Below are 12,271 nucleotides of genomic sequence, written 5' to 3'. Positions count from 1 at the left end.
CCAAGACCACCAGACTTTACCCAGTGGAGACTGGAGGGTGGTTTGGTGCTATTTCCTGGGCTTGGCTTCTGAGGGTGAGAATTTGAGCCAAGGAAGACATTCCAGGGACTCTTCCGACTCTGCCATGAAGGAGGCAGATCCTTCTTCAGCATCGTTGGTGTCGTTCAACCACGAATCATAAAGTACATTTTTGCTTCTGTGGTTTCATTCAGTTGTTCATTCATTCACTCATTCAGGTCTAGAGAAACCAGGAGACTGCACCATGGCAGGGAAGCCCAAGCTTCACTACTTCAACATGAGAGGCAGAATGGAGTCCATCCGGTGGCTCCTGGCTGCAGCTGGAGAAGAGGTGGGTTCTGTGTTCAGTCATTGTAAGTTGAATCTAAAATTGACTATGAAAGTACGTTCTCACATAAGCTAGGAAACTATTCTTACTAAATGAGCTGCCAATAGTTTTGCATTAAAAATAAAATTTAGTTATTAAGAGATGAACAGATTGGACCTAATACATTATTAAAATTTCTTGTCGTCAAGGAGCATAAACAATTAAATAAAGTTAAGACAGTAATCATGCTGTGTGGGCCTTATCTGGATTTGGGTTTAAACAAAGTATAAAATATCATTTGTGACATTTATGCAACAATTAGAAACATGGACATAATTGCGTATTAGATCATATTAAAGAATTATTGCTAATTTTCCATGTGTAATGATGTACTGTGGTTATTTTTAAAATAATTCTTATGTTTTATAGATACACATTGAAGTATTTAAAGATGTAATTTATGATCGTTCTGATTTGTTTCAAATTACTACAACAGAAGGAGAGTGGTGGGCATATAGATGACAGGAGACTGGCTTGAGTGGATAATTATTGAAGCTGGGTGAAAGATGCAAGGAAAATCTTGGTACTTTTGTATTTATTTTTGACGTGCTAGAAATTTCCATAATAGAAGGAAAAAATATACAATATTAGAATATAATTAAAGTTAAGACATAACCGCAATTCTGGGGAGGAATGGATTGTAATAAACTGCCTGTGAAGATGTAATACATTCACTCAGCAGTGATTTTGTTGAGAACCTTTAAGTGTCAGGTTCTCTACTAGGTCCTGGGGACACACAGATGAAGACGACAGACACGGGCCCTGTCCTCAGGCAGCTTACATTCTAGTGAGGTTGCACACAGTAAAGAGATGATTAAAAGCAGGGAGGGAGCATCTAGGAGGACACCCAAGCAGTTATAGCATCAAAATGCGTAGTCTCAGTGGAAACCTGGTAGGTTTCCCAGGGACTCTGTTGAGTGCTGCCCTCTAGAGGTGTCACTGAGGAAAACACTTTTCAGTCCAGATCAGAGGGACCAGCAACTCTGGGAGAGTTTTCCTGGGCGGGGGAGGAGTCATGGACAGACTCAGGACATCTTGTCCCTCAGGTGGGAGCAGAAAAGGAGGGCTCCAGGTGAGGCAGTGTCCTGTGACAGAAATTTCTAGTGGGCTCCCTTCAGCCCCATAACACCATGGTTACTGAAGCCTTGGGATTACACTTTCTCCATTGCTCCATGGGTGCATGGGACTTGAGCCTGGTCCTCTCTCAGTTTCATGAAGAAATGAGTACACAAAACATCCAAATAGTGCCATTCCAGGTCGTTTTCTTTCTATGAGTCAATAACCCGTTTTCACTGCGTCCAGCGTCAGCTTTGGGTTCAGGGATGTGTTCAGAGCCCCGGGGCAGGATGAGCTCAGCACAGGAGGGGGAAGCAGGGGAAGATGCTGAGAGCATCCAGGCTTCCTCTTCTCCATCCTGGCTTGACTGAAGAGGGTGGAGGGACAAGGACATACCAGAGGCTCTTGGTAAGGGCTTCTGCTTTCTGTGTCCAAAGTCTAATCCTCACCATCCCATCCGTCTCCACTAGCCTCACAAACACCATCTCACTAGCCACCCCCACCCCACCTCGGCCACCCTGCTGTGAAGACCACCACATTCCCTTATGTTTGTCTTGAAGTGGGTGCTTTATGAATTGCTGCACCCACACCTCACCGTCTGTATAAGCCTGACCCTGTGGAGTTGTGTAGACCCACAATAAATTGTTCTACTGGACAAGTTAGAAACCCCCAAATTCCTAAGCTTTTCACCATCAAGAACCCCTTTAAACTATCATAGCCACTGCAAACACCACTACTAGGTATTACTTGGTTTATGTGGGCTGGGCCCTGTAACATGCATTTTAAAACACAACATATTCTGCTTAAGAAAATGTTCTACCTCCATTTTATAGATGAGGAAACTAAGGCCTGGAGATGTGAAGTGACTGTGCCCAGATCACACAGCTACTATGAGGCACAGCCAAGTGTGGAACCAGATTCTATCAACACTGAAATCCAGTTTCCTAATATCTGCCTCTTTTGACTTTTGGTTTGATAGATTCTGCTGATTAAGTAAACTGCATGATTATATAATTAGTGATTTTCATGTTTGTATTAAAACCCCACAACCATTCAGAACTTCTGCTCAGATTGAGACAGGCTTGCTGTTGGTTGCCATTCCAACCACAGAGACTCAACTCAGGACAAGGATTAATATAAACCAAGTTTAAAGCCTGAGTGTAGGTCAAGGGCAGAGGATGTGTTCACCAATGTTAGATTGCTTTAAATTAATAAAAAACAATGATGTGATGAAACAGCAACCTAGTTTTAAAAATCCTGACAACTTATGTTTATTGAGCACTTAGTGTGTACATGGAACTGTGTAAGACCTTTGTATACCTTACTGATTCAATCTTCACACCAACCTATAATGCAGGTACCATAATTATACCCATTTTATAGATGAGGACACTGAGACAGGGAGAGATTCCATGACGTGTCCAATGTCAAGAGGTCACCACATGCAAGAAATGATGTTCAAACCCAGGGAGTCGTATCAGAAACCAAAGTTTTCTGATTAAAAAAAAAAATTTTTAACTAGTTTGGGAACTCTTTTTCTTTCCTTAAATTGGGAATTCTAACCTAGTGTGCCCAATTTTCCAGGAGAGGAAATTTTGAGTTGAAAGATTTAAAGCTGTGCAGCAACCAGGACTCATTTTACCCTGAGTGGGGCCTTGTGGGATGGGGTGGTGTCAATGACAGCAGAGGACCCTGGTGGCAGCATCTTAGAGGGTCACTGCCCCCTGGCATACCGCATGCTGGGGGACACACAATGTCCTGTCCTGATCTCACGTGGAGAGACAGGCTTTCCTGAGATATTCAAACTCCACAACAGGAAGATCTTCCCGGTCCCTTCCCTGCATGACATCCCCTCCCCAGTCACCACCTAACCATCCACAGAGCTGGAAAGAGGGTGGAGGTGAATTGAAACTGCAAGAATGAGCTGCTACCTGTGGCAACCCATGGTCTTTCCTTGACGGCTCTCATCTAAATTTCCAATGGCCCTGATCACACACCTCTGTGTTCCCTGCCAAGCTCAGGAATCGCCCTTCTCCTCATCATGTGCCAGACAGGGGCCATTCAAGTGTAAAATTCCTATAATGCTGTGGAATGAAAGAACAGGAACTCATTAACTGTTTCTGCTTTCCAGTTTGAAGAGAAGTTTATTGACACTCCAGACGACCTGAAAAAATTAAAAAAGGGTAAGACCAAGTATCTAAATTCCTCTGATAAGGGTATCTGGTGGAAACCATGTGTTGAGGTTTTAACCCCAGGCAATGCCTATTGTTACCGCCCAAAAAGGGGGTTCATCTGCCCACAGCAAGACATTCCAATAGTCAAGAGACAGGTGGTAGGAAAGAAAGCACTGTTTATTACAGCTTTCTAGCAAGAGGGAAGATGGCCTACTCATGTCTGAAAGAACAATCTTAAGGAGGCACAAAATCTTATAGCAGTTATATAGGCCAATGGATTATAGGGGAGGGGGTTAGGAATGTTGACCTTCTGGTGTTATAGACTGGGAGTTACCTCACCAGATCTTTCAGTTTTCATTGATGATGGCTATCATCATAGACTCTTGGTTCAAGGGTCATCACATTCCCAAGGAACTCAAAAGAACAAGGTTCTTTTTATCTTATCACAGCTGGGAGGTACATGCACAATAAGGGGTTGTAAAATCTACAGAGCAGTTAAATCTCCTGGAGCGTGCATATCCAGCTGGGTTAGTTAGTCAGAGGTCATTCAAAGTTACAATAGGGCTTCTCTTCTACAATGGCTTCCCTCATGTCAACCTTGTCTTGAGCTGGTATCACTACGTGTGTGTATGCTGGGAGTTGGGGGCCAGGGAGAGGGAGAGAAGTGGTACAAATGTCAGGGGTGGGGCTCCTTGAGCAGTTTTGGTAACTCGCTCAGGGCAGGAAGAGCTGGAACTCTCTTGAGTGTTTGCTCCAGGACCGTCCCCCAGGCCCTGTGGATCCCTCTCTTTGCTTCTCCTGCTTTTCTGCCCAGTGACTGAGCTCTAGCAACTCAGGATCCCACAGCCCTACCAGCAAAGACATCAAACACATGCGTTAGAGTGAAAGAGGAGAAACAGGCCCTGCACTTGCCTTGAGTCCTTCTCTCTGATGGGTTGACAAGGTGATGTCCTAGCTTATTATAGACTCAGATAACAAGACAGTGTTGAGTTAGTTGGAAGGCCAGGGGAGCCTGTGAGGAGGGAGAGAAAGAGCGAGGGCCAGCAGCAGTGGGGTGGGGAACACAGGGCCCCCTGCACACACTCTCCAACGGTGGGATTTGAAGAGCATACAAAACACCCTCTGTAGAAATCTCTCTTGCTACTGGCCTTCATGCCAGGAACCCCATAGACTTGTTTTCAGAACTTCCTAAAGGAAATGGCAAACGGTTCATGGTCCTGTTGCAGTTCCTTCCAACTTCTTCCTAAAAGATCCATGAAGAGAAATAGAGCACAAAAAATACAGGGACCTATATCTATCTGTATGGGAAATAAAAAAATAAATGAAATAGGTTAAAAAGCAAAAGGCAGGGGCTGGCCCGATGGCATAGTGGTTAAGTGCGTGCGCTCTGCTGCGGTGGCCCCAGGTTCGGATCTTGGGTGCACACCGATACACTGCTTATCAAACCATGCTGTGGTAGCGTCCCATATAAAACGGAGGAAGGTGGGCATGGATGTTAGCCCAGGGCCAGTCTTCCTCAGCAAAAAGAGGAGGATTGGTGACAGATGTTAGCTCAGTGCTGAACTTCCTCACAAAAAAAAAAAAAAAGGCAGATTGATAAGAAAAAGAAGAACTATAGGAAGCTAAAAACAAATGCTCGTCTTGTAAAGAGATATTCAGTAATTTTAGTTTCATTTTATATCTCCAGTCGTTTCAACAAACAATTTTTCATCCTCAAAGAATGTGATCCATAAAACATTTCACTCTCCTTTTTCTTTTCTTGTTTCAAAAGATGGTTGTCTGGTGTTCCAACAAGTGCCAATGGTCGAAATTGATGGGATGAAGCTGGTGCAGAGCAGAGCCATTCTCAACTACATTGCCGCCAAATACAACCTCTATGGGAAAGACATAAAGGAGAGAGCCCTGTACGGTATTTTTCCTGCTCTTTCATCAACAGTTAATAGGAACAATGTAGGTCCTTCCCTGAGGGAGCGGGACCGTGTCAGGGGGATCATGACCTCCAGCAGTGTGACCTTGATGGTTTAGACTGAGGTCCAGTAAAGCAGAGACCTTGGAGGATTAGGGATAGGAAACCTGCAGTGGACTCAAGCAAGTGGGATTCGAAGAGGATGTGGCCCACGGATAGGGCACAGGGACAGAGGTCTCCAAACCCTGATGAACTAAGAAGCCAGGAGGATGGTGGAGTCATGACTCCAGGTGCTCAGGTCTTCAGGAGTGGGACACCAGCCCACAGCTAGAGACAAGGGACGAAGTATCTGAGGGTCTAGAGGATACGGCTGTGGAAGGGAAGGACCCAAATGAGCTCATTCCAGAACTTACCACAATGATGTCCACGAACTTACATTATGACCCAGTTATATGGACAGGCTATTTAACAAGGGTTAGCAGAGGTTGAGCCCAAGATGCTCATGTTACGTGGAGCATTTTGATACAGGAATGAAGCAGCCCAATTTATTCAATACATCCATATCTGGGGGGTCTGCTCCCTGTTGTGATGGGACCACATGATTAAAATTAAAACCGTGTAAGGACCCATGTCAGTTGTTCAAAAGTTAAACATAGAGTTAACATATGACTCAGCAATTCCACTACTAGATATATACCCAAGAGAATCGAAAATACATCCACACTAAAACTGGTACACAAATGTTCGTACCAGTGTTGTTCAGAATCTTCAAAAAGTGGGAAACAGTACAAATGTCCATCAAGTGATGAATGGATGAACAAAAGGTGGTATATCCATACAATGGAATATTATTTTTCCATGAAAAGAAATAAGTCCTGATACAAGCTACAACATGGATGAACCTTGACACATTATGTTACATAAAAGAAACCAGAAACAAACAGCACATATTTATGATTCCATGCTACAAAATGTCCAGAACATTCATATCCACAGAAACAGAAAGTAGTTTACCGGTTGCCTGGGCCTGGAGGGAGGGAAGACTGTTGAATGCCTATGAATGCATACAACAGTTCATTTGGGAGGGATGAAAATATTCTGGAATTAGAGTATGGTTAAGTTACAGGATTCTGTGACTTTACTAAAAATCACAAAATTGTACACTTGAAAAGGGTGACATTATGGTAGGTGAATTATATGTCAATAAAGCTATTATTTAAAAAGCCTCTCATAGGAAGCCCCATTAGGAACAATAAAAAAAAGTCATCTGGACTCTGCACTGGTGGGAAGTGTATAAAGAATTGAACCATTTCAGGGGATATATTAGGTGGGATCTCGAGAAATGCAAACACAGCCAGTGTTGGACAACAGTGCATGGAGAGGGCTGTGGAACCATGTTCTATGGGAAATCACTGGAAGAACTGCCAAAATCCAGCATTATGTGGGCCTGGGTGGTATATCAGGATGAGAGGGAGAGGGCCACGACTGAGAGGGCTCCGCCAGGGACTCTCTCTGGAGGTGACTTAGGTGGCACATCTTTGGTCACATGAATCACACTGAGTTTGTGCACAGAACAAACCCCAGCAGAGATGGCAAACCCTAGCTAGAGGCTCAGTGGTTACTTGCGGTGATTCCACCAATGTCTGTCATGCCTGTCACTCGGGGCGGGTCACCAATGCTCTCGGTTCTTATATTTGGTCAGGTGTGTAACAAAAGTTTTAGACGTATATCTACCTCAAGAGCTTGTTCTAGAAGGAAATGTGAAAATTAAGTAAAAATCCTATCTAAATGACTGACATGTAAAAGTGCATCAAACGGAGGTGAATTCCTTTGCCATCTCCTGGTTCCTGATTCTTTTACATTTTTAAACTATAAAATGTAAGGCAGGAGACATTTGACACTTTGGTCATATTTGTCTTTCAGGATTGATATGTACATAGAAGGTGTGGCAGATTTGAATGAAATGATCATGCTTTTGCCCGGATGCCCACGTGATCAAAAAGATGCCAAGATTACCCAGATCAAAGAGAAAACAACAAATCGTTATTTCCCCGCGTTTGAGAAAGTAAGTGGGCTGTTCAGCATCCTGGGGGCACTGAGATTAGAGGAGAAAGAGAAAGAGTGCCTGAGCATTCCTGGGGTTTTTACCTTCACTTCTAGGGAGCTGTTCTGAATGCTAGTTAATGGAGCACCCGATTCTCAAGACATTTTATAAAAATCCACTGTCAGGAAGAATTTACTAGTTTTACCCCAAGTTATAATTTTTAGCAAAATTTCAAGTGACTGGGACACAATAGGGAATTCTCCATTCAATGGAATTTCATGGACATAGAGCTTGAGCTGTGGAAGGCTTTGAGGGCCAGACTAGAGATTGGAGTAGATCCTGCTTTTGCTCCAAGAGGAACACGATGAAAGCAATACATCAGAAAACATTCTGGTACCATGTGTAGGGAGACATGAGACCAGCTGCCCATGGGGAGAATGTGGTAGTGTTTCAGGGAACGAGTGAGATGTATCTAAACAGAGATGGGGGCAGTGGGATGGAGAGGAAGCGATAGATGAAGAGATGTTAAGGGGAAATAATCTAGAAATTTGGGGGACATGGCTCTTAGATTTTTACAGAAGTCATACAAAACTAAGGAAATAAGTTCCATCATTATACATAGTACCTATCTGAGTTAACGTTTCTCTTTGAAGGCAAAGGAGAACATTTCAAGATCCAAACTACCTGAAATCATGCTAAATAAAAAGCATGCACCAAAAAATGATTTTAAGAGATACAGGAGGCTTATATATAAATAAAAGGATTAACACTGACCCCCTCATCTTCATAAAGCATTAAATCATTCTTTCATTCGTTCAACAAATGTCCATTCATTGCTAGTCTGTCAGGTCCTACTCAAGGAGTGAAGAATTTAGTACTATTCAGAAAATTCTCTCTCCTGGCCCTTGTGCTGAGAGTTTAGGCACATTCACGTGACGACAAGCTCTTTAGTCACTGCAGTTTGAGGACATCTATACTCTGAAATCAAGATCCCTGTGATAACATAGATGAAATATGCAGATAACAACATGGCATTTGATGCTTCGTTATATTCTTTATTTTATATCCAACTTCTACATGCACACATAGTCTGAAAGGGTATTTGTCACAATGTTATGATCTTTAGCTGGTGGCACCATGTGTGTCTTCTGTCTTTTTTCTCCGTGATTTCCACATTGCTGCAATATTTTTAATAAACACCACATTTTGTCTAATATTTTATTATAAAAAATTCAAACATACATAAAAGTTGAAAGACATGCACAATGAACTCATATACACCCATCACCTAGATTCAAAAACTAACATTTTATTATGATGCTTGCTTAATCATATATGTGCCCATCCCTTTCCTACAGTGAAGCATGTTATTTTTTGATGCATTTTGTTTTTGTTTTTGTTCTGTTTTGTTTTTTATTTGATGCATTTTAAAGCACATTGCAGACATGAGCGAGGTCACTCCTAGAAACTTCAGCATGCAAATTAGAACATATTCCACTAATGTTATTACTTTATTTTTTGTGTGAGGAAGATCAGCCCTGAGCTAACATTCGTGTTAATCTTCCTCTTTTTGCTGAGGAAGACCGGCTCTGAGCTAACATCTATTGCCAATCCTCCTCCTTTTTTGTTTTTCCCCAAAGCCCCAGTAGATAGTCGTATGTCATAGTTGCACATCCTTCTGGTTGCTGTATGTGGGAGGCGGCCTCAGCACAGCCAGAGAAGGGGTGCGTCGGTGTGCTCCCAGGATCCGAACCCGGGCCGCAGTAGCGAAGCACGTGCACCCAACAGCTAAGCCACGGGGCCGGCCCTCCACTAATGTTATTGATGGACACAAGTGCGGTAGGAGTCAGAGCCAATGTTGTAAGGGAGACGGTGAGTTCAAGTTGACCCGAGTTTATTTCAGGTCCCAGAGAGATAGGCAGGAAACGAGGAGAGCAGAGGAGAGGAGAAAGGTAGACTCTGAACTACTCAGCTCAGGACTGAGAAAGTTGCCATGAAGATGGAGTCATGTGTGTAACATGAGAGAGAGAGCAGCATGAAGAGCCACACCCTGAAATCTCACGGTTCCTGAAACTGTAAGGTGTGGGGCTGACCGAAATATGGCACAGCGGTGGCTAAACCCTTGGCCCAGAGGAAGGTGTAGCAGGAACCCAGTGACATGGGAAGGGGTGAAGGACATGGTGGCCTTGGCTTCAGCTGAGGAGCGAGGGAAGAACAGCAGAGCCCACTCCTCCCTCCGTCTCACTGAGTCAGGGCCGGTGGAGAAGGTCTGAAGCTCCACATCCGCCCTGGGGGGGCAGCAGAGGGGGAGAGTGGGGCTGGAGAGACCCGGGAGGAGCAGGGGCCCCAGCCTGACTGTGCCTGTGTCCATGACCTGATCCCTCAAATTCGCCAGGTGTTGAAGAGCCACGGACAAGACTACCTGGTTGGCAACACGCTGAGCAGGGCTGACATTCAGCTGGTTGAACTTCTCTACTCTGTCGAAGAGCTTGACTCCAGCCTTCTGGCCAACTTCCCTCTGCTGAAGGTGATCTCTTTCACAGCCCTCAGGATGGAAGGCCCTCATCTCCCATCTTGGAATCTACTATTTGGACTCCTGGGTCTCCACTATTGTCCAGGCCTTTGCTGCCCTCAGGTCTCCAAAATTAGCTCCTGGGTACTGGCCTGAGGCATGAAAAGAATCTTGTTATGCTGAGGAGATCTGAGTGGATGCTGCCCCAAGAAGAAGAATTTGTCTTTTACAAGGAGAGGGACCCAGGGTCAGCCTCTCTCTCCCAGGCTCCTGGTCCCTGACGGTTTCTGTCCTCTTTTCTCTGCAATTCCCTTGACCCAGGTGTGTCCTTGTCTTTCCACACCTGAGTCTGTGTGAGCAGGTCTCTTCCTCTCGGCTCCGGCTCCTACTTTCAGACATTATGTTTCTCTCTACACAGTCTCCCCTCTCTCCCTGTCTCTCTCTCTCGATGGGTAAATTGGTTTTTGACTGGCCTCATGCTTTCCCTTGTATATTTTCTGTTTTCAGTCCCAGCCAATGTTTCCTATATCTTTTCTTTTCCTGATTGGAGACTGTATCTGTGATGGTATCCGACAGACACATCCTCTTCCTTGCATTGCACAAGAGCCAAGAATCCACGGGATGAGTGTGTAGGGAAGAAGAGAGGGAAGAAAGTGCTATTGAGCTGGATTTTCTTCCTCTTATCCTCATGGCTCACCAGTTGTCTGTTCCCCAGCCTCACACTGGTGCTGATGGAGGAGACTCAGTGGGTCCTCATCTAGGAGGGTCTCAGATTCCCTGGCTTGTGCTAATGACAGGGTTGGTCTTTGGCTCCACTCTGAGGCTGTGCTCTTGTGCATTGTAGGCCCTGAAAACCATGATCAGCAACCTCCCCACCGTGAAGAAGTTTCTGCAACCTGGCAGCCAGAGGAAGCCTCCACTGGATGAGAAAGCTATAGAAGAAGCAAGGAAGGTTTGGAAGTTTTAATAAAGCAGGCATGGCCCCCAGCACATGCAGGACCAATCTTCTGAAATTTTCCAGCAATGAAGTGGTTGACCTAAATGTAGATCCTGGCTATCGCGTGACTAATAAACTATTCCGAAGTTTAAATGCTAATTTTATTAAAAATCAACTACGCAGATTTAGTTGCAAAGCAATCTATTTTGTTTTGATCAAATATGAACTTATGATTTTCTTCTAGGATGTCTGTTGGTCTCAAGAATAAATAAAAGGAGATAAAGTTTCAAGGACTCTCGGATCTATTCAAAAAATTGTCATATAGCAGCTATCATGTACCTCATCAAAAACAGTTAAGCAGAAATTTTCATCTGGCATTCTTAGTTACATAGAAATAGTCTTTTCCTTTTGTGCTTTGCTGTCTTTCTGACCCACAACCTAAAAACATTTTCTCCTTTTTTTTTTAGAAAACCACTTTTCTACAGGTAATCAACCTGTTTTCCTGTGGTTTTATGGAACCAATATTTATTTACATCTAATATGTAATATTCAGTGTTCCAGGAGCTGGGTAAATAATGATGAACAAGCCAGATACAGTCTCTGACTTCATGGGGTTCACTCTAGTGAGAGAAAGAAAAAAATAGGTAATTCTAATCCAAAATCATGCATACCTTGTCTATCAGTTTCCTAGGGTTACTGAGACAAATGACCACAAATTTAGTGACTTAAAACAGTAGAAGTTGATTTTCTCATAGGTCTGGAGTCTCTTAGCGCAAAATCACAGTGTGAGCAGGGCCGTGCTCTCTCTGAAGGATGCAGGGAAGGATCCATCCTTGCCTCTTCCTGGTTTCTGGTGGTTCCTGGCAATCCTTGGCATTTCTTGGCTTGTAGATGCATAACTCCAATCTCTGCCTCCATTGTCACAGGGCATACTTCTGTGCGTGTCTCTACCCAAAGTTCCTTCTTCTTATAAAGATACCAGGAATTGCACTGGGCCCACCCTGATATGGTAGGACCTCGTCCTAACTTGACTACATCTGCAAAGAGTCTATTTCCAGATAAAGTCACATTCATAGGTGCCCAGAATTAGGACTTCAACATATCCTCTTTTGAAGAGACACAATTTAGTCTACAGCACCATGCTAGGGGATGAGAGACTGCTGGGCATAAAGCTAATCAGGGTACCTTTGCTGGAATCTGTGGGTCAGTCACGGTTTCTCAAGGAGGGAAGTCGTGTCTGCCATGAGACCTGAAGGA

At 43.9% G+C, this 12,271-nt stretch overlaps 1 protein-coding gene across 1 annotated transcript; it reads left to right on the top strand.

Annotated features, from left to right (window-relative positions):
• The first annotated feature begins 240 nt into the window (after positions 1 to 240).
• Positions 241 to 11,288, top strand: LOC101406184 (glutathione S-transferase A1-like). Its single transcript, XM_004424023.3, has 6 exons — positions 241 to 349; positions 3,573 to 3,624; positions 5,387 to 5,519; positions 7,445 to 7,586; positions 9,961 to 10,092; positions 10,922 to 11,288. The coding sequence occupies exons 1-6, from the start codon at positions 263 to 265 to the stop codon at positions 11,042 to 11,044; spliced, it is 669 nt and encodes a 222-aa protein (XP_004424080.2). The 5' UTR covers positions 241 to 262; the 3' UTR covers positions 11,045 to 11,288.
• The last annotated feature ends 983 nt before the right edge of the window (positions 11,289 to 12,271 follow it).

This window comes from Ceratotherium simum, chromosome 13 (assembly GCF_057802395.1).
Source record: "Ceratotherium simum simum isolate JZ-2026a chromosome 13, ASM5780239v1, whole genome shotgun sequence".
Taxonomy (NCBI): Eukaryota; Metazoa; Chordata; class Mammalia; order Perissodactyla; family Rhinocerotidae; genus Ceratotherium; species Ceratotherium simum.
The sequence above is the reverse complement of the archived record's forward strand: the minus strand, read 5'-3'. Positions and strand labels throughout refer to the sequence as shown.